The 23,388-nt window shown below is 38.0% G+C and overlaps 1 protein-coding gene across 6 annotated transcripts in view; it reads right to left on the bottom strand.

Moving 5' to 3' along the window:
• myo18ab (myosin XVIIIA b) overlaps window positions 1-23,388 on the bottom strand; it is a 106,542-nt gene that overhangs the window by 41,441 nt on the left and 41,713 nt on the right. For 2 of the 6 annotated variants that reach the window (XM_079885566.1, XM_079885567.1), the window contains 20 exons: window positions 23,108-23,173; window positions 22,105-22,192; window positions 21,570-21,676; window positions 19,882-20,058; window positions 19,014-19,224; window positions 18,215-18,357; window positions 17,723-17,823; window positions 17,486-17,549; window positions 17,214-17,358; window positions 15,289-15,303; window positions 13,731-13,904; window positions 13,539-13,629; window positions 12,367-12,559; window positions 11,381-11,467; window positions 8,092-8,233; window positions 7,823-7,982; window positions 7,231-7,417; window positions 6,467-6,704; window positions 5,848-5,957; window positions 2,989-3,054 (listed from right to left, as the gene is read on the bottom strand). In XM_079885566.1, the coding sequence (XP_079741692.1) occupies window positions 2,989-3,054; window positions 5,848-5,957; window positions 6,467-6,704; window positions 7,231-7,417; window positions 7,823-7,982; window positions 8,092-8,233; window positions 11,381-11,467; window positions 12,367-12,559; window positions 13,539-13,629; window positions 13,731-13,904; window positions 15,289-15,303; window positions 17,214-17,358; window positions 17,486-17,549; window positions 17,723-17,823; window positions 18,215-18,357; window positions 19,014-19,224; window positions 19,882-20,058; window positions 21,570-21,676; window positions 22,105-22,192; window positions 23,108-23,173 (2,565 nt within the window). The remainder of the gene's footprint in view (window positions 1-2,988; window positions 3,055-5,847; window positions 5,958-6,466; window positions 6,705-7,230; window positions 7,418-7,822; window positions 7,983-8,091; window positions 8,234-11,380; window positions 11,468-12,366; window positions 12,560-13,538; window positions 13,630-13,730; window positions 13,905-15,288; window positions 15,304-17,213; window positions 17,359-17,485; window positions 17,550-17,722; window positions 17,824-18,214; window positions 18,358-19,013; window positions 19,225-19,881; window positions 20,059-21,569; window positions 21,677-22,104; window positions 22,193-23,107; window positions 23,174-23,388) is intronic. The other 4 variants (XM_079885569.1, XM_079885571.1, XM_079885570.1 and 1 more) reach the window with 3 other exon arrangements.

The raw sequence follows: 23,388 nt of genomic DNA, 5'->3' as shown, positions 1-23,388 counted from the left end.
AAGTAATCAGTTGTGTATTTCCTGGACACATTTTTCTCTATTCCCATTTATGTAATCAGCTATTTATCAGAATGTGATTATTTTGGCTCTCTCTCAAGGCTGCTGTTCTTTGTCTGAAAGCACAATAACTTGCTGTGCTGATTGGTGTTTGTAGTGAGTTATCGGCGAGCACCAAGCCAGAGTAAACCAAACAAAGCAAGCCGGTGCCTCGCCAGAATCAATCTTTCGTCTACAGAAGATGCACAAAAGGATTTCTGCTTTAATCATTTGAAGTATAGGGGAGACCCAGAGTGCAACCTTCGAGGAGAGTTCATACAATCTCAGAAAACCTCACAATAATTGTCTTCCATGCTCCAACATGCCCGCCAATGAGGCCTGCCAACGGTGCCAGCCATGTCCCATCTGCAGTTAAGCATTGTGGGTACAGCATCGGCCCAGAGCAGAGAGTGCTTTTTCAACAGGAGAGGAGGAGATGAGTCTTTTTGGCCAAAGCCCACCCTGCCAAACTTTCCGTCCAGATGTGAGCACAGCGGCAGAGCGGATTAAAGTCAGTCTGTGTCTAAGAGGTGTAGAAGAAGCGAACGTTTCGGCAATCTAAATGGAAATCATGCCATCTGTTTGGAACTGATCCTCGTGACTCAGGCCGAATCTGTATGCCACAAGCTGACTCAATGCACTGATCCATAACATAGAGGGACTGAAAAAGTTAAGTAATTTTTTAAGATGATTATGATTGACAAAAACAACACTGTCAATTTATAACCCTGATGTTGTAAAAGTAATTAATTTACTAATTTAGATTAAAAGCAGTTCAGCATGAACTCGCTGATTGTCCAGGACTCCCATGAATGCTCCCATTTTAATCAATGAATGAAATTCTCAATAAATCTTGCTGTATTGGCTACAGTGGGAGCATTCCAGTTTTGTTGACTTGCTTGCAGGACATTTTTGGGTGCTACAATGCAAAAGAGCAGCCCAAAATCTAGCAAACTTAAAAATAATTCAAAATTTCAAGTCACATTTCCTCGGTGCTCATTTTTCTGTTGTACCGCGAACAAAAGTGAAAACATGCACCGATAGATCAGGCTTAAATGCACTCAAATTGGCTCAACGTTTCAACAGCATTAGTGCACTCAACAGACATGTCTATGATTAGTTACAATTGTCAGCTGCTTCAAAACGAGTTGTAACTAGATGCATCAGGAATAGACCTACATGAAATGTCTATCATCACTTTTCTGAAATCGCAATTTTTCACATACTTTTTTTTTTTTGACTATTTGTGAAGCCTATCGGTTATTTGCCTTTCGATCTGGGGCGTTTCCTCTGAGGATGCATGAGAGTCAGTACCTCCTCAAAAAGCTGAATGAAAAACTCCACAGTACAAAAATAAAACAATGCATATATTATGAAATATGCCATTAAATGAAATGTATCCCGTAATTTACTCACCCTCAAGGTGTACATGACTTTCTTCTTTCAGCCAAACACTATCAGAGTTATATTTAAAATATATATATATAATGAGAGCTTTATAATGAGAGTGAATGGTACTATTTTGTTTGAAGCCCAAAAAGTGCATCCATCCATCATAAAAGTGCTCCACACGGCTCCAGGGTGTTAATAAAGGCCTTCTGAAGCGAAGCGATGCATTTTTGTAAGAAAAATATCCATATTTATACAAAACACCGGTCACGAATTAGAAGACTAAAATGAGAATTTTTACAGAGAAATGTCGGATGAGCTTCAGTTTGTTGCCAAGCCCTATTTGAACCGTGAAAGGCATCTACTCTCACCTAAGGTTATGGTACTCCTACGCCGGGTCAGAGTTCAATCTTTGGCCGGAACTCGACTAGTGTATGGCCTTAACCTGAAACCAGTGATCATAGCTATAAATATGGATCTTTTTCTAACAAAAACGCAGCGCTTCGCTTCAAAAGGCCTGGATGCACTTTTTTGGGCTTCAAAAAAATGGTACCATTCACTCCCATTATAAAGCTTTGAAGAGCAAGGATATTTTTTAATATTACTCCAATTGTGTTTGGCTGAAAGAAGAAAGTCATTTACACCTAGGATGGCTTGTGGGTGAGTAAAGTATAGGATAATTTTAATTTTGGGGTGAACTAACACTTTAAAAAGTGTATAAATCACTTTTCTAAAGTGACACTGTCCAACAATGACACCACTGGTTAAGATTAAAAGGTTAGTTCACCCAAAAATGTAAATTTTGTCATTAACTACTCACCCTCATGTCGTTCCAAACCTGTAAGACTTTCGTTCATATTCTGAACGCAAATGAAGATCTTTTTGATGAAATCTGCAAGTTTTCTATCCCTCCATAGACAGCTACGCAACAAACTTTGACGCTTCAAAGAGTTCATAAAGAGATCGTGAAACTAATCCATATGAATTGTGAGGTTTAGTCTAAATTTTCTGAAGAGAAATCAGTTTATATGATGACCAGATTGAATTTGGCATTTTATTCACATATTTAACATTGATCAGCGAACATATACAGAAGCTCAACTGAACCAGCTTGACGCCCGAGAACAAACCTCTTGTGGAAGCTCAAACGAACATGCTTGAGCTTTTGTTTGCCACAACTGATTTTAATAAATAGAACAATAATTACATTGTTAATGTAAAAATACAAAATAGAACTGTTTTGGTTGTTGTTTTCTGGATAGTGTAAGTTATGTTTATTTATTCATCCTAAAAATGTGGCAACATTTAGTGTAACAGGAACATACATTTATTTTATAAAAAAATAAAAAACAATTGTGAGAACTTTGGCTCCTCATTTCAGAACACCACTGTACACCACTGCATTTGATGGCAGAAACGTAAATTACATAAAAACTCTGTTGGCCAGAGTGAATAGAACAGATTGAGTAATGCAGATAAATGAGCCTTTTCTGGGTCTAATATCGCTAACTACATTATTGTTTTTAACGTTTAGTTTAGAGGGTGAATGTAAGTATTACTTACTCTGCTCAAGCCCATGTGATAGCTGCTTTTTTCCAGCTCAAGGGACTCCAGTAGCTCTTCGACAGCCTGTAACGCAAAGAGAGACACAGACACATGTATAAAACAGTGAGACAGGCATAAAGATCTAGTGTGCCATCCACTTCAGGGCACCAAGAGGACAGTATGCTGACTGGGGAGCTCTTTCTGTCGAAAAGCTAACCCAGCTTGGGGAAACTGGGTCACAAACAACTGTCTTAATGTTTGACCTCTCTCTTCTACTCACCCATGAGTGCTTTCTTCCTGACAGGATGTCAGGCAAACAACAACAGGGCAGGGGATTAAAAAAAATCTCGGTGGACTGATGACTAATGGATAGAGTTTGAGCTAAGACCACAGGGATGTATTGAGTGCTCTCTGCAGGGGCACAGGGGCCGACTGGTGAACAGGTTCAGTGAGAGACCAGCAAAAGGCCAAGCCTCAGACTGAACAGCTGCAGATGCATCACAGGTCTAAAGGGGAATCTGCTAATGTTTGGTTACCACAGCGAGACCTCGGTAAAAAACAGCTAAACCAACATGCAAACAAAGATCGTTCTGCAGAGATGCATTTATTTGAGCCAGTAACATGTTTGTATACTAAAAAGTATAAACTACTATCTGTGGAATAGACAGATATATAATATACATAGTCTCAGTCAAAAGTATGGACATGTTTATTAATTCTTTGTTACTATTTTCCATAGTCTTTACTATAAAAATTAAATATAGATGAAACTGCATTCAAGTTACAAAAGTTAATTCAGTCAAGAGCAGTTAGTGATTTATTAGGGAGTCTTTTGTTGTTTGATAAACATTAAAAACACAGACAGCAGCAAGACTATTAGGCTGTTGTCACTTTAAAACATAGTATCAGTATATTGGATCCATGAATTGTTACACATGCATCTCAACTATTTACGCTCACTTGAGACATAACCGTTTATGTTTACTAGGATACTCGCCAAGACTGGCATTTTGACATAATTTTGTCTGAAATTGTGTTAATTTCTTTCAAGCACAAGACGACATGATAGAGAACTCAATTCAGTTATTTGTGTGCTGTCTGAGAAGCGGCTTTCTGGACACACGCTTCAGATGCGTGCGCACACAAAACTTCTCACACAGCGTGCAAGTACTGAATTGAGTTTTATTTCGTTTTATTTTGACACAGGGTGCTCACAGCCAATTGCGACAGTGCGCAAAGCTCAGCAAATTATAGCTGCGCTAAACTTTTTGCCTCTAACTCAATCACATGTGAGTGAAATTGTACAATTTACTAGCCATTAGCTAATAAATGAAAGACCTTTTTTAGTAACCTAGAGTGAAACATGGTCGCATACCCGAGTGATTTACTAACATTGTTGAGAGTTGCATACAATTATACATACAGTACACATACACATATATATACAGTGCTGTGCAAAAGTCTAAGGCATGTTAGTATTTTCACCCCCCCAAAAATGGTTTTAAGCCAGTTATTTGTATCTTTTGCTGTAGTGTGTCAGTAGGAAATATTTCCAAACATTCATTTTGCCATTAATTGTAATAATCCAGTGAGATTTTTGTATGCACAAGCAGTCAACAGGCGGTGTTCCACACTGAGATCTGATCTCACCATCATGGAGTCCATCTGGGATTACATAAAGAAACAGGAAAAAACTGAGAAACAACTAAATTCAGAAGAACTGAAGCAACGTCTCTAAGACACTTGAAGAAACTTTCCTGCAAAGCTACAGCACTGTGAAAACTTTTAGGCACTTGTGTAAAAATGCTGTAAAGTGAGGATACTTTAAAAAATAATGTCATAAATAGACTTGATTTATCAATTAACTTCTATTAACTAAATCAAATCAATATTTGGTGTGACCACCCACTGCAATTAAAACAGCTTTTGTCGAGGTACACGGTCTCAGTTTTTTCTGTTGCTTCATGTAATCCCAGATGGACTCGATGATGGTGAGATCAGATCTCCGTGTGGATCATACCGGCTGTTGTCAGTATCCTTGTGCATACAAAAAAATTCTCTGGATTATTACAATTAATGACAAAATGAACATTTGGAAATGTAAACTGATATTTCCTACTAACACACTACAGCAAATGATATAAATAACTGGCTTAAAACAGTTAAAGGGGACATGTTTGTTCATTCTTTGTTACTATTTTCCATAGTCTTTACTATATAAATTAAATAAAGATGAAACCGTATTAAAAAGTTACAAAAGTTATTTGTGTGCTGTCTGAGATGCGTGCACACACAAAACTTCTCACACAGCGTGCAAGTTCTGAATTGAGTTTTATTTCGTGTCTTTGTGTGCTTGAATGTTTAAACTGGCAAGGCTTAAAAACACCTGCAAATGATACAACATTTATGTAGCACTGGCCCAATCGGGACAGGGACCATTCCGTCAACTCTTGGTCATTGGGCAGTCGTTATTGTCGAGCCCTGCATTTATATCTAGCGCGTCAATTCTTTTTACGTGCTCTCAGAGAGAGATATATATATATATATAAACACACAGACACATACATCCACATGAAGTTGACATTAAGACATTACAGGTCTCTGAAGACTCAATAGCAGGGTCAGTGATAGGACAGGATGCCACTGATAGAGTCATCACTCTGGGAACTGATTAAACCCTTTATTGCCCTGTCACCAGAGCAGAGGCAAGATTAAGGGGGAAAAGATGTGTAATATAGCCCATTAATCAACAACACAGCTCTCTGCCCTGAGCACTGTCATAATCAATTACATGGAAGAGCAGCTCATGAAGGAGGAGCCAAACAGCACTCGGAGAAACAACACCCTCACAAACACACAAATAAAAAGGACACTCACCCTTCTCTCATCAGTTACAATGTAGTTCCGTCCATGTTTCTTCGTCAGGTGGGGAGTCAGTACATCAAAACGGCGACGGAACTCAGAAAAGACCAAATGATCGGGATAACCTTGAGGATGGAGGAGAGCCAAATGACAGGAGCGTTACAACAGAAGGACGTGTGAGATTCTAGAAAGCTACAGAGTTTGTGTAGGTTCAGCAGTGAGCAATGATGAGGCCATTGGTCAGTCACTTATCTAGAGAATGTTCTGTTTACTCAGGGCTTTGGGATGTGCCAAAACATTTTCCAATGACATTTTGTTGATTTTTCTAAAGCGCTGAACAAAATAAGTCCATGAGCATCTCCAAAAAATGGAATAAAAATAAAAAAAGACATCTAGAACACTAGGCAGTGCCTGACCACATAAGCCCTAGAAAACTTCAAAGGTCAACAAACCCTGGGAGAAAAACACGTAATTCGGAAAAGTCAAGCCTGCATGGTAAATCTGAACTTTCAAATCTTTCCTCTTTTCATAGATTTTTCTACATTCTTTTCAAAATAAAGGTCACAGATCTATAACAAGGGTCATTCACTGTCTTTATCTTGCATTTATAATGCCTGGCTTTTTAAACTCTAACCTTGGCGGTAGATACGGAGGGCGTCGAGCAGTTTGGAACCGCGGAGCTGTGCCCGGAGCAAGCCCACATCCAGCTGCATGAGGCCGTTGTCACAACTTTCTCCATGTGCCTCTATCTCCCCAGAGCGAGGTGAGGGTCCTCCTAGCACCTTCACATCCCCAGACAAAGTCTCTGCTTTAGGAAGCAGACAATGCACAAAGTGCACCCTGGACCGCCTCACTGTGTCTATCAGTGCATCCTATAAGAAAACAAACAACATTCATTAAGTTCAGAAACGCTGTTATTGTTTGACCACATTGTAATACGATTTTATGATGTGAGGACCTGTACTAATGGATCACGATTAGTGGCGGCGATATATATCGCCAAGGCCAATATATTGGTTGATATTTAGCTTTCTTTTTTTAATTACTGGCCGAGTAATTATTTCTAATTCGTAAACATTATGTGAAATAAATATACATTTAATAGCAGCATGTGTTACTTACCATTTTTAAATTAAATAGTGTGATGTGATATATCAGCTTTATATCAGCCACCCTGTACACTAAGATATTGCATCGGCCATCAAAAATATCCATATTGATCTTTTTATACATATTGTAGTGGTGGTGCTTTAATTAGCATGCTGAGTTTTAGCTCTAGGGTCTCTTGAGACCCCTGCATTCTGTTATTATCAAGCAGGTCTATAATAAGTTTCGCTCTGTCTAGCTCCTTTGAATGCACTAGTATATGGATGTAATTATCATGTTTTAAGTACTCACCACTTGTAGTTTAATCTGGATGCAGAGGGACTTCTTTTTAACAGCGGCCACACCAGTTGTGAAGGTCTTCCTCATGCTTGTGGCCCTGCGCAAGGCCAGCTGTGATCCGCCCTCAAGCCCAGCAATAGAACCTGACAAAACTGTGGCTCCTCCTGAACGCCCCATAAACAAGCTACTGATATTCTTCCTGCAGAGGAAGAACCAGAGTATACACAGGATGAGCTTGATCATTTAACGCCTCCATGTTTGTTTGTTTTTCCAATTTGTTTTATTTAAAAAAAACAATGAAGAAATATATTGCTATTGGTATACTATTGTACTGTATAAAAAAATGAGTATAATAATATTAAGAATTTACAGAATAACAATAAAAATACAATACTAATTTATGGCTGTTAAACCTAAACCATACATTAACATTAAACCGTAGAGCTTTCATTTTAGTGGGAAAATGCTAGAAGACATCAAAGCCTCAGATTTATCACTGACTTATAAATATTTCACATTACAAACTCACAGCGCTTGCAGAGGTGGAGTACATGTATGTAACAACAGGCTAATATTAGTAGATATTTATTTATCAGGGTCTTACTTCTGAGAGTCCTGCAGTAAAATGGCCGCATTCTGAGAGGCAGGGTTCTGTTTGGCATGGCTCAACCATCCCCGAGCATCATACTCCACCCAGTCAGTCCCATGGCTGTGACCCAACAGGAAGTGATGTACCTTCTCGCTCTTTAGCAACAAGGCAGGGCCTGAGAGATGAGTCGAGCACATGAGGTTGCATAAACTTTGCATACATAAACGTACAGAAGTAATGGTATGTTTGTGGTTGGGCATGTGAGAGGTGTATTGTGTTCTGACCTTTGGTCTCTCCATCCACAAGGCTGTAATAACTGAAGAGTCTTTCCAGCAGAGTTTCCTCCGAGCCCCCGGGCTGCATAGCTTCTTCCTCCATCAGCCACAGCAGGCCTCTCGCCTCATCTGTCCTGGCCAGTGTCCGTACCTGAACCACATGGACACAGACGAACATGCAAGAACACTTTGTTAGACTCAAACTGTAGACTGGGGTCTGTATATAAACTGGGGATGAACCCGATTTAAATCCCGGACGAGCCCCCAATTTAGGTTATGAGCACAATTTCGGGCCAGGGTGTAAATCATTTTCAATGTTTAACCCTGTTAAAGCCTGACAAATAGTCGGAAAAATGTTTTGAAATGGAACAGTATTCAACCTTTAGACAACATGAGTATTTTTGTTGAGTATTATATTTGATACATCAGTCTTCTATGGCTCATATAGTATGATATAGTGAGTGAGAATATGGAGCTCATTCTGGGGGAGAAAAAAAAAACACCTCAATTTTATTTAGAGGCCCAAATTGAGCAAAAATATGCAATTTGGTGCAGTTGAAATTCTGATGGCTTGTAATGTAAATCAATTTATAACAGTATAGCAGACTACTTTCATAAAATTAAAAAAATATCAGTTGTCGCTCTATATCTGCCAATAATATGTCTTAGTAAGATGATATTTAAATGCTTTGTTTTATGATCAAAGCTTTGTCGTTTTAATTGGGGGGGGGGGGGGCAGAACATATAATGCAATGCAATACAATGATGATTGAGAGAGAAAATGTACGTTAAAAAAAATTACATTCCTCAAATCTCTGTTGTTTTTGATGCATTTTAACCTTTTTTGTTGTTCTTGTAAAAAAAGTATGTATGGATAATCAAGTACACCTAAGTTGCTTCCAGTAAGTGTTCATCTCGAAATATTACTAACAATACAAAAGTCATTCTTACGTTTACTTTATAAAAAAGCAATATAGATTTCATAGCAGTGTACCACAAACTGAAGGGCAACATTTTTAAAATGTTACTAAAACTAAACGATCGATCAGACAAGAGAAGGCATGTAACATATTATTTTGATCAAGTTGATCATTTATAGGCCTTAGAAATTTGTGTTTCAAATATGATACAGCAGGCTTTATCAATGGAATAGAGAAACTTTGTCAATGTGCATGCAAGCATGCATACATAAACACACTTATGCACACACACAATATACAAACAGCATTAACACATTTAAAAAGCACCTTCAAACCTTATGAAAACACTACCAACTCATTCTTGTCACCACTCTTGGCAAGGTTACGCCACATTTTTGAAGATTCTTTGCCAATGACATTGTTCAAATGAGTCCCAATTATGCACATGCTCAATCTCTCTCAAGAACTTTGTTTACTCACAATTCAAGCCCCTTTCATTCATCAAGGCTGTGCATTGTTTCATTTACTTTTCATTTCATATTTCAATAATGACCTTAAACACAACATTAGTCATTACATGAAAGCAATTACAATCCTTTATACAATAAGAGAGAGGAGGAGAAAACGAGGGGGAAAAAGATGAGCTATTAGTCTTGGGCTCCTCATTAAAGGCTTGTATTAAGTAAGAGCTCCAGGGCAGTCACGCAGGCATTTTTAAACCTTACACTCTGCCTGTCTACTTAAGCAATTAATACCAGTAATGGCTTCTCTCTTGTTCTGCATTACCGCACTGACACTTTGCAGGCTGCCGAATAACTGCGGATGAAACCAGCACAAAAAAGAAATTACGTAGGCTTATGAATATACTCCGAATATGTCTTTGAATATTACTTTTCACACTGATGAGACTGTCCTTACTATGCCTCAGTACTATTTCCATCAGGCACAGACTGGCTAATTAACTCTTCAGGGTTGTTTTAACGAGCGCTTTCACTTTACTTAATTGCTAAAGTGCTCAATTGACAATTTATGAATTTCTTTAACTTTATTAAATTTAAAAAGTTTAAAAGGAAAGATTATATGACTGCACAGGCATGTGTTTGAGTATCTTCTTCAAGTCGCAAAGCTGTAATCGGTGAACACAACCACTGGGGGCACTCAAAACACTTTATAGTGGTACGCAAAGCAGCTTTTCAGAGAAATAAATCACACGCTCATTTGATCTCCATTTGTAAGTCTTTGCAAACGGTCATGCATCACTGAACCATTCTAATCTAAAACCCTTTTTTTAATCTGAGGATGCCTCTACATATCTATTAATTCAATCTTTTAAGTAAAGATGTTTACCTGAGACACTAATGGAAATTGGTTTCTGCAATTTCTAGAAAATGACTAAATAAAATGTCCTATACTGTGTAGTGTTTAGTATAAAGCTGCCAGTGCTGAGAAAAGTAACGGTACCATGACCACACTACTCTCATACAGGTTCGGTCAAGAATACACACTACAATTAATATACATTACTGTCAATTTACAGTCAAAGTCCATTTAATGCAAAATAGTAAAGACATTTATAATGACAAGCATTTTCTATTATTAAAAGGATCCTGAAAAAATACATCACTGGCTCCACAAAAATATTTAGCAGAACTAATTTTAACATGAACATCATTCTACTGTGACTATGCCTTTATTTCCTATTGTAGCTCATTTTATGTGCTATATACATTTTACCCAACTACTACACACAAAGAAGAAATGCTGCCGAAACAATAGTTTCCATTGTCAAATCAAAGCTAGAAATAATCTCCAAGCTAAAAATATGCATAAAGCCTCATACATGTGTCTGATGCCAATACGCTTCATATTTGACGGTACTACTAAGCAATATCCCGACACAGTTTGTGAGAGAGACAATGTCATGAAAAGTGCTTTCATTAACAAAGATTCTGAACGCTGTGCCATAAGAGGAGTGAGGGCACTTCCCACTCATTACCCACCCCCACACATACAGAGAAAAAGAAGATCTCCGGTATCATTAACATCCCAGAAAGGCACGTTCCTGACACGCTGCTCCTGCAACGACTGGCTAGATATGACAATATAATAACTTGTCACCATAGATAACAACTTTGAGGTTGAGTTCACACTCAAATGACAAACTAAAGGACACAAAAGTCATCTACTAGAACTTTCAAGCAGTCAAAATGAATTTTCCCCAACGTTGTGGGAGACAAGGGAAAACATCAGTGATTCAAGTCAGTGCCGAGACTGAAAAGAACACATTCTCCAGATAAGGCCCCTTTGGGGACAGGCTGGGATGCACTACAAAAAGCTGAGGAGGTAAGAAGAGATGTGGGGAGGAGAGAGTTGCTTACCAATGCTTGAGTTGAGGTTTGGTCTATAGCTGCTACAGACAGTGATGTACTGGACTCTATGTCATCTAATGCAAGCTCTATGTTCTCCTAAACAGGGATAGAGGGAGTGTTAGTCAGCTATGATTGCAAACTGATTTCAGGTTAAAAGTGTCTATTTTTTTTCAAGTGTCCAATCATTAGAATTTCTCTTGTTCTATGATTTTACTGCCTTGTGGCAAAAAAAAAAAAAAAAATGCAAGAGGCTTAAAAGCAGTATTGATCAAAACTCAAGCATGAAAATTGATAATTTCAAGACTTTTGATTAAAGGTGCTGTAAGCGTTTTGTATGGAATGGCATTCAGACAGCTCACTGAATGAATTCAGTGTCCTGAAATATTAGTCTGGTCTCTGTGGGGGGGGGGGGGGGGGGGCACCGGACAGTGACTTTTTTTTTTATTCATCAGTTGATTGGATTTTGAGATGTGGGTGCTGCACTCAAAAATAATGTGAGCTTCCAGTTGATTGTGAAGGGGCAGGGTTTAAACTGACTAAATGATTGGAGAAGTCCGACATACGTCACCAAAGAGAAGTCCATCATCTTCCCCAAAAAAGTGAGTTATAACATTTTGATTAAAAATTACAAGGTCAAAAAAATGTAAAAATTAAACCTATATGGATGAATCATTCACGATAAGAGATTTATTTTTAGCATAGAATTCTCAGTTCATGACAACTTGAAGTGTGTTGGGAGTTCCAGAACATTGCTTACAGCACCTTTATCTCAACGGAAGCTATGATTGGCTCGTGAACTTTGAATGTAAATTGATTTTGGTAACAAGGCAAGCAGATTTGATTATGACCGCTTCTTAAACAAACATGTTAATAAAATCAACATTGATTTAACTCAGCTAGTCTCAGCCCAAAGTATGTAATTTATTTAAGAAGTGTAATTTATTTAAGAAAAAAAAGGAATAATTTGATGGGTGTAACAGGATGGACTGCTGCACCTCCTTGTAACGCTCCATCTCCTGCACAAAGGTGCGTTCGTGGAAAAGTGTTTGGAGACGCTCCTGGGCGTAGTTGTGGCACAGCTCCTCGAAGGTGGCGCCGCGGTCACGCTTTGCTAACTTTGGGTTCTGGAATCCTGGAGTGTCCACAATAAGCAGAGAGCACAGGGAATGCTGACTCGACTTCAGCGCTCTAAACCAGCACAAACAAACAACAGATACATATTTAATGTAGGCTAGAGTCCTCAAACAATACAGGCTTCTTTCTCTTTCACAATTGAACCTGGGTATGAATTGAAACTGTACTGTAGGTAACTTAAAAGCCTATTCCTACTACTAATCTTTATGTTCTTTATATGAAAAGGACATTATTTGGCCTTAAATGTGAAAGTGTACACCACTAGTGCCACCAAACAAAATTATAATAATGTTTTCATCAATATATATCAATATATATATATATATATATTAGGGCTGTCAAACGATTAATCGTGATTAATCGCATCCAAAATAAAAGTTTGTGTTTACATAATATATGTGTGTGTGTATGGAGTATAATTATTTTCTATATATAAATACACACACATGCATATATATTTACAAATAAATGTGTTATTTAGATATAAAATATTTATATATAATATAAATTATATATAATATAAATATATATACACAGTATATACATGCAAATATTTCTTAAATATATACATGCATGTGTGTGTATTTATATATAGAAAATAATTATATACCGTGTACACACATATATTATGTAAAAACAAACTTTTATTTTGGATGCGATTAATCACGATTAATCGTTTGACAGCCATAATATATATATATATATATATATTTATATATATATATATATATATATATATATATATAAATAAATAAATAAATAAATAAATATATATATATATATATATATATAATGTCTTGTATATTATATTTATTGACCATCTAAAATAGTAGTATACACAATATTATTCACAAAATATGGTCCTTTTCTGTAAAACAAAACAAAACTGTTTGACTGTTTTCAAACAGGTTTCCCCATTAGGAAAACACATTACGTTGGTTGAAAATAAATCAGGTGACAAATATGTCTTAGTTAAATTTAAGTTACTTAAAAGTAAATGTATGTCCTGATCATGAGAGGATCTAAATGTTACCGGTTAACAAGTGAGATGACCAAAGTAAAGAGCTCAGAGTAGAGCCCAGCAGCCATGGCCTCCAGACACTCCAGAGCTGTGATCTTTGGAGCTGTGAGAGAGATCATCCACACCGATTTCAGTATTAATACTGCCAAAGCCAGCTAACACAATTCATTTGTATCAGAGATCTTGTATTGTCAAAGATCTTACCCGAGTTGTCTCCTGTCCCAACATCATCTGGTCCTTGGCGGAATGAGGTGGATCTCTGTAAGGTTCCTTTGGGCTGGTGTTTGAAGATAGCAGACGAGAGCTCTTCGAGGGTGCAACCCAAGAGGTAAGCCGCCTTTTGGGCCCACTCATGACGTGCAAATTGCTTCCGGCCCGCTGTGGGATGCACAGGGATGGTGTAAGTACCATGTCAAATGAAGCAGCACAGATGACTGTGGGGCTCTTATGGTATCTGAGGGAAGCCTTACACAATTTCACTGATTATGTAATTTATGTACAGTTATATAATCTCTAGAATATGGAATTTTAATTAAGATTTATACCAAATTGTAACAATTGCAGCAATTTTAACCAAATACTGAAACTGTCTGGAAGCAGTGGTTACGACCTTAAAAAATGTCGCAGGTTTGTTCAGGCCGTGGACAATAAAATGAAACTAAAAGTATGATTATGCTTATTTAGCATATCAATTTTGAAAAAAGGAGAAACTCTTCACACATTTTTGTTGTCCAGTTAATCTCTGTGATATATTCATTCAAATCCATCTGTTACTTGGTAAAGACTTTAATAAATAAAAAAATTAGTGTAAATTTTTTACATTAAATGTCAATGTTATTCATTTTGCATACCACTGGCCATATACAACTCAGGATAATATTAACAAATATAAGTATTTGACTATTTAAATATCAGATTAATATTTGGATTAATTTAATCAAATAAAAATTTGGTTGAATAAATGTAAATAAATTCAAACATTTTTTTTTGGTACCAAATTTTGACAACCACTGTTGAGAACTACTAACGGTAAAAAAAATTTTTTTTTTAACCTCAGTTTCAGAACTGTCAAAATTGGTCGGATTATGTCTGTGAGTTTTAGTGTTTAGACATCACAGACAAATTTGTCAGCTTTTTAAAATCATTTTAGAAATTTAAAGGATTTTCAAACGTTTCCAGCAAATATTGCTCCGACTGACCCCAGAGCAAACCGCAGAGTTATCCACAAAAAGAGTGACATGCAAGCTGCAGTGAGGTTGCCGCAACCAGAAGAGGCCGCAGAGAGAGAGAGAGAGAGAGAGAGAGAGAGAGAGAGAGAGAGAGAGAGAGAGAGAGAGAGAGAGAGAGAGCAACGCAGGCCTCTGGTGGAATAGATGAATGCCAAAAATAAACAAGAACTGAGAGCGAACAGGCTTTTTATTTGTGTTTGCGTCTTAACAACAGAAAAGCACTGCAGAAATGAAAAGTCTACAACATGGAGAAACATCAGAGAGCCTGAGCTTTAAAAGACAACAAAGTTACGTTGCTCCCCACCCTCACCCGCACATATTCCCACCAAAGTTTTATCTAAGCTTCAAGACTAAGACATGGTTATAAACCTCTGAAGAAAAGAAACCCAGCAGAGAAATGAAAGTAGAAAGAAAAGAAGACAATAAGAATGCAAATGGAAATGTCTGGCAACCATGATAACAGCGTAAAACCACACACGCATACACAAATGAGGTGTTTGCTTGTGCTGATATATAATATTCATGCTCTTTACCTTCATCAGTCTCTGCTTTGTAACAGCATGCAGCATGCAAGTAGAGAAGAAGAGGTTAGAACATGAGACATTCTTCAGTATTGTACAAAAAAGGAACCAAGATGCAAGAGTTAGCACACAAACTCTCGCATATACATACATATTATTGGCTCTTCCATGCATTTTCTCGACACATTTCCACTTGAATTAGTTTTCAATTAGCAATCAACCGATACATGCTTTCCCTATGTCTGATGCCTATTGCAGATGATCTATAGAGTCTATAGAGCAGAGTGGCCAATAGATGATATAATGCATTAGGGCTAGTATTAGACTCAAACAATTAATCATGATTTTCATTTTTATTTTGCAGAAAAATTATATATAGTTATTATAGTTTATATATAAACTTCATAGCTTAATAGTTATTATTACTGCATATTCTTGTAAATTTGTATACATTTTATATAAATCCAGCATTATTATTATTACTACTACTACTTGGCATAAGTCAGTAGTTACTGCTCTCTGTATTTGGTTATGTTTACTACCGTCCAAAAGTTTGAGTTTTTTTTTATGTTTTTGAAACACCACCAAGACTGCCTTTATTTGATCAAAAAAACAGTAAAAAACATAATTAGTTCAAAAGAACAGACTTTATTTTGAAATAGAAAATTGTACTTATCATTATAAATGCCTCTGCTGTCTGAAAGATAGTGTATATCGAGCTGTTGTTGTGAAATAAATATTTTACAGTCTTTTACCAGAACGTACTTGCCTGTACTGAGAAGAATAACATCAGACTTGACCAAAGTAAAATACAGTTCCCAGACAGAACAAAATAAGGTAGAACTGCACTGCCCCCTGCTGTATGAACAGCCAGGTACAACTGAGTGACTCGAGACAAAGATGTCTTATAAACATTTAAGGCAGTGTCCTGAACTTGTTGCTAAAAAAACAAACAAACAAACAAAAAAAGCTTTATCAGTTGTTACGTTTAGTGTCAGGTAATGTTAGTCTTCAGTACCACCTCAGGAAACTGAAGCAGTATTAGTAATTCCTGTGAGAAATAAGGCTTTCCCAGCCGCATTTGTCTGAAAGAGATACAGGGAAGGCATGCAGGTACAAGAGAAAGTACCAGACTAGAACGAATGGATGCATTGCAGACACCGAGGAACTCAGTGACTGCAGTGACAATATATCAGCAACAAACACATCGCATATAAATCAAGACAGACAGAAGGCCATGTATTCAAATTCAAGCCCCTACACACATCAAGGGTTCTCAAACCAATTACCGGATAATTGTTTATAAATAATCATTTTATAGAAATTTCACTCACAAAATGAGCAATTTATAGTAAAAGAAATGTTTTAGAGCTAAGAACAACTAAAAAATTTTAAAAAAGGAAATTTTCATGATGATTTAATTAATTTCCAGAAATTTTGCCATGAATGTGGACTATAGAAGACAGCATGTAGATAGTCCAGTTTGGAGCCTGGTGGTTAAAAGGTTAATTAATACATCCACATCTGACTGCAAGAGGAGGAAGTGATATCACTGACTGTGAATACTGAGCCATCCATCCTCATTAGAGCTAAAGAAACACACATATCTCGAAACTCCTCAGCATCAAACTGTTTCCTGAGCTGCTTGTCTGCTCTCTGTTTGAGCTCAGTAAGCAGACAGTAAGACGGCCTTAATTAATAAACTCTGTTTCTGTGCTTGTTAGGCACTTTAAATGCTTCATCTCATTAATGCTCTCCAGTTCTGATGTGTAAAGAGAAAGCTGTCGAATACTTCTGTGAACTAAATTAGCACTGAGACAGCCGTGCAGGGCTTAAAGGGGGTTAAATATGCTTTGCTTTGCTAAGGGGGTTTATGCTTATTGGTGACTTGGGTTTGTTTGAAAGTAACTCCATGATGCACCACAGTGCAGCATTACCTTTGGTGGCCCCTGCAGCTCCAAGATGATATATGGCGCCAAGGATGAGCCACAGAGCTTTCTGTTCATCAGAGGAAATGCCCAGCACCTTCATAGCTGCCTGCAGTTTAGTAAACTGCTGTGATGCCTTTTGCTTGTCCTCAGGCTGTGTACACACACACACACACACACACACAGAATATTAAATGGGAATTCAAATATTTTAAAAAACGAAATATTTTTTAAATGATTTTGTCTCTGCTGCTGGCAAACTCCATCTATTTAAAACTAACCTTAGATTGAGGCACAATCCCAAAAGCACTGTTCTCTGCAAAGTGGTTAAAATGCAACTCCGTTCTGCGGGAAAATGGAAATACAGTCAAGCTATTAAATCATACAGTCAATATACAGATGGCTTCAATAGTGCAAGCTTCTGAGAGCTCTGAAAGCTTTCTCAGACAAAATAAAATAGAAAATTAAATAGCAAAAGTACACTGGTTTCAATCTGCATAAAATTATGCTGAGTTCACCTGACTGTGCTGTCTGCTCCTGCCATCATGTAGTAAAAGACATTAAAAGTGGACTCAGTCTCTGGTCGTTTCACCACCCTCAGCTTCTCCAGCAACATGGTCTATATATAAAAGAAAGAAATTCATGAGTTATAAAATGTATAAAGTTAACACAACTTTACAACTGAACAGAACAAACAATTATGTAATTACAGTAGGGGTACTATTGCACAAAATGGGTAGCTTTTTTAAATATTAATAATGAATATATGATTAAAACTATTAAGATGATACCATATTATTATTTAAAACAATTTACAAGACAGCTAATTAATATAAGTGTTCATTAAATTTCAAATTGTTTTATCAATATTATTTATGAAACTGAAAATTACTTTAACAAATGGGGAAATAATGATGACAGGGTGGGCAGAGATTTTTTTTTATTATTATTATTATTTATAAAAATGTGCATTATTTAGATATGACCCAGTACAATGTATATCCACAAACCTGGATGGAGGCAGAGGCTACCTGACCAGCCTGGTCAAAATCCAGCGAGACGATCTGGGAAAAGCGGCTTGCGTTATTGTTCATGGAGGTGGCACTGTTTCCAAAGGCCTCTAGGATTGTGTAGACCGCTTGCCATTTCTCAGCTGGAGGAGACACACATTAGTATTTAACTGTTAAGGACTCACTCCTTAATGTGACCACACTAGAAGAGAGGCTCTTGCATTCAGAGTTGAACACATGCAGATAACATCACGGCCTCTTTAATGGTATAGTTGATGAGCACTGTAGTCTTCATTAGGTCATTATTGACCAAGCAGGGGCTGAGCAGGCCTTGATGACGGCTAATTATCAGAGTGCTTTAGTGGGCATCATTAGCACAGCCCTCATCTGTCACCCTCTTTCCAGCTTTCTCACTCTCGCCACGCTGTACGAGCCCATTTCCAGTGACCACATGACACCCTTCCATTCACCCTTTACCACAGGTTGTTCAAACTTTTCAAGCACATGGTGAAATAATAAAAAGATAAAAATGGAACTGCTCAATGATATTATATTGGCCAAAATTAGCAATTCTTAAGGTATATTGTTTTTCTAGGCTCGGGTGAGTGGGTGAATGGGTTGGTGGGTGAATGGGTTAATGAGTGTATGGGTGGGTGAATAGGTGTGTGGGTTGTTGAGTGAGTGGGTCGGTGGGTGAATGGGTGGGTGTGTGGGTGGGTGGGTCAGTGGGTGAGAGGGTTGGTGAGTGGGTGGGTGGGTGAATGGATAGGTGGGTTAATTGGTGGGTGAGAGAATGTACCAGTAAAAATCTTTCCGGTGCTGCCAGCGATGGACACCAGGTACTGGACTAAATGCTGGCAGTTTGTGGTCTTGCCACTGCCACTCTTTCCCAGAAGCACAATGGACTGGTCCTGTCTTGTTGTCAAAAGGTTTCGGTAGGCAGACTGGGCTACTGCATATATATGAGGGGCTGTGTCCTCCCGTCGACAGCCTTTGAACATGTGCATCACCTGAAATGACACAGAGAAAAAATAAACTTATAACACACCCGAAAAACATTAGGCCAAGTTAATAATCTAAGAATCTTAATTTGTTACAGAGCATTTATTTTCTGTACAACAGAAAAGTCAATAATGAAAGCCTCAAATGTAACCCCATAAACATAAATTTTCCAATGAAAGGAAATCAATAGCTGTTAATTTGAAAAGAGAGTTGGTGCGAATGTCTCTCAGGCACAAGTACAATAACATCTTCATATATATCATAGTTTCAGCTATTAGGACAGATACTTACTTAATTAGGACAGATGACCAAATGAATTGTGCTTCTGGATTGCGAAAAAATTTATGGCTGGTACTTTATCTTGCATGAAATCCAATAAAGCTCATTAGCAGCTTTCTGCTGCCCATTTCCTATTGCGTTTAACCAATGAAGGGTTGTGAGGTTGTATAAAATATAGTACCCATAATGCATTGCTGCCACAGTGAATAGCTTCGTCCATAATCACATACTGTCATGAAATAATGCATTTAATTAAGAAATAGATGGTTATGTGAGTATTTTCCACCTTCTGTCACATGAATATTCTGTCTTCGGATACTATATAGTAGAGAAGTAAGCTAATTTGGATGCGAGGAGTGTGAAAGATAACATGCAAGGGCTCTCACCTTCTCCGAGTACATGGAGGGGGCACTGATAGGGTTGATGATCACCATGTTGGGTCCAGCGTGTGTATGGTTTAGGTTTCCTCCATAGCGCTGGCGCAGAGAATGCATGACACTGGACTCATTCAGATAGACCAGAGCTGCCAAGTCCTCGCAGCGGTCAAATGACGGCGGGTTCGCCTGGGTTGAGGGGTTTAAAATGTTAAAGGTCATAAATTGCAAGAAAGCAAGAATGGGAAGAGTCAAAAAATTCCTTAATATGGCAACAAAAAAAAGAGAGTGAGAGGTTTTAAATTGAGGTGCCTCAACCATAATAGCCTCAAGACTTCATGCCAAGTGTTTAATGCAATTTAAAACTTGTCAAGCTCATCTCTGGATCAAGCTTTGCAATTAATTGAACAGATGGTTCAAAAGTTTGATTTGAGGTCAGCCTTGACATTATGGAAATCATCAGCTTCAAGATGGCCTTCACCGGGGGGTATGCAAATTAAGCGACTGTGCCAGGCAGGAAGTGAATCAATAATATCTCCCAACATATGTCTCATCAAGGCTTAATAGTACAAACTCTGAAAATGGCAGCGCTGACCTCCCAAACTATTCTATTAGACTTGAATGTGTCTATATTAGTCAATCTGTCCATTTAAAAAAAATTGGGCCAAATCCCACCTGTTTCTCTATGACCCATATCCTGTCTTCAATTTCTCCCACCCATGTACCCAGGGCCCACCTGTGCATGCCTAACCCTCTGGAATCAGGCCAGATAGAAGCAGAGTTCTGCAAATAATCCTGTGGACGAGCCCTGCGAACCTTAAGGTTCATTAAAATACACATCTATTCTGGTTTTGAATCCACAGTGCCACGGTGAAAGGAATCATTGTTTTCCATTGCAAGTCTGCAATCTGAACTGTAAGTGATGAAATTAGATGAGATCGTGCAGTGCATGTTTTCTATTCTATTTCCTGGCAGCACTCAAAAACCAGCACAGCATGACTGGTGTAGTAAGCAGGTCAGTGTTTCCAATACATTGATTTATTTGTGGAGTCCAGCCACATTCGTCAAGTAGAATGTGTGTCTTTAATATCGTGTTTTGCGCCATTGATGTCAAACAAACTAAAATTGTGTCCATATCAAATCACAAAAGACTGTCTGACTGCGCTGCGCAAAGAGAAATTAGCGTTATTAGCTCCACGTCTCAGTCAGTTCGCAGTGAATGAATAAAGACTGTGAACTTAATCTGTGCATGTGCTGAGTTTAGCGTGCATTTGGGAATATAACAGGCACCAGTTAAGCATTATTTTCACATTTGCATAGTTGACAATTACAGCATTTCACTAGATTTGTAATGGGATGCGTTTGTAGACTTGTTTTCCGCCAAAATAAAAGCTTGGTCCACCTACCACAGTTTCTATGATTTTACAAAATCCTGTGGGAAACACTGCAGTATGATTAAGTCTAACAAATCATACACTGAATCTCTTCAGAGTTAGAATCAGATAGAATGATGAACTCACTGAATCAGTCATTTTCAACTCAAAATGAAGCAAGAACTGTTTGTTTGTGAAACAAATCGTAATAAATTATATTTTAATTATAAAAACGTAACGGAAATAGTGAAAAATGCACGGATGAATTGTTCACAATAAGATCTTTAACCTTCATTTAGATGGACACAATAAGCCTGCAAAACTGACCTTTTCTACATCATCCTCGTCCACGTCCAGTACTGTCCCATCATGCTCCAGTTTGATTTTTACTTTCCCCTCTGGTAGACTGCCTGTCTCCGTCTTCACCACTGTAGCTGTGAGAATACCAGAGAACATAACGTTTTTATTTCTGAGTAACTGCACAAAACATCATTGTGGAACAAAATTACAATAGACTTCTAATATTGTAGTGCTGTTAAATCACTCCTTAATTTAATAGTTATGAATCTCGCATTAAGTTAAAAATGACAGAAAATCTAAAAATGGACTATTTCCTTTCTTAATAAATGTCCCTGGTGTTATTTTATGCAAAACGTAAGTGCACAATAGAAAATGTTTCCATAGTCTTTCATCGAAATGTAATGTTCTCCATCTCTAAAATGACTCTCTCTTCTACTCTAGCTGAATATTCTTATTCACACAGGAGTTAAATGAGCAGAGAATGCCATTTCATGTTGTCTTAAACTTAAAATAACACAGTTTGAGTGATATAGAGTTCAATTTGCATGGTTTTTGTACTAACCGAGAGAGAATCCATCCTTGTGGACCAGCCACACTTTCTCCGAGCCATACCATGCTTGCTCTGCAGCTATCTGCTCCTCTGTTTTCACCTGTGAAGAGACCAACACCAGCCATTAATGGTGAACAACTCATTATTTGTGACTTTACACAGGCCTTTGACCAGAAACATCACCAACGCTTCAAATCCACAGCATGCATTAGTCCACACTTATGGGAAAAGGACTGCTATCACTTAATGACACAAAAATGGTATGTTAACCCTGATCTGAGACGTCTGCTAACAGAATAACTATTAAGGTAAAAACAGGTCCCAGATCAGCCAAAAAAAGCATCGTTTCCCAACGTCTATAGTGGGAAATAAGCTTGAAATGCTGTGGGCTGTCATGCAAGATGGGGTGAGTTGAACCGCAGGTGTAGATGAAGCCAACTCGGGCTTCAAATGATGGACGGGGTCAGATTACAAGCCCAATGTTCTGGTTGTCTGGGCATGTCTGATTCCACTGCACTCATGCTTGACCTACACACACGGGTCTGAACATGAACTCTCCCACTGTGAAGGGCTGACAGTGAGAGATAGTATATCAGTTGATCCATTGATGGGATGGAGTTGTATTCCAGTTCACATGCTTCTATCCTCTGATGTTTGGTTAGTATACAATGTTATGATTGTAGATAAACCAGTACACTCTACAAGTACAGTGGCACATGAGAAGGGTAGGAAACACTACAGCACAACCACTGTCAGTGCAAGTTAATAACAATCCGATGCTATTAAAATGTTAGATGAACCCATATTACTATTTGACAGATTGTCTGTTTTGCTGTTATGTTTTTCCATCTGAGTGCTTTATAATTATGGGCTCTACGGCTGGGGTCTTTGTGTTGTCGATGAAATGGGATGGGTGCGAACACAACACTCCACAACACAAGGGCAAGTTTGACACAATAGGTCAAGGGTGGGATTAGGCAGGTGAACTACAGTACACACACAGCAGAAAGCAGACCTTAGGCTGGGCGGCAGCAGCATGGTCTGCCTTTAGGATTGCCACGGGATCCTCCTCCACCTGTCCCTGTGAGACGGCAGGCCAGCATGAGGGGGCAAGAGCAGCGTTAGACATCATAACACTTTATAATGGGCATCTCTCAAAAACACACTCATTTATCAATTTAATAGCCTGCCTCAGCTCCACACAGAGCATCTAAAGCATCCTGTGAATAAAAAGGGTTATTGATCATGTGATATAAGGCACTGGTTACACTCTGGGAGGTAATGGGTATGAAATAA

The sequence above is a fragment of the Squalius cephalus genome (genome assembly GCF_949319135.1).
Source record: "Squalius cephalus genome assembly, chromosome: 11".
NCBI classification, from domain to species: Eukaryota; Metazoa; Chordata; class Actinopteri; order Cypriniformes; family Leuciscidae; genus Squalius; species Squalius cephalus.
The sequence above is the reverse complement of the archived record's forward strand: the minus strand, read 5'-3'. Positions and strand labels throughout refer to the sequence as shown.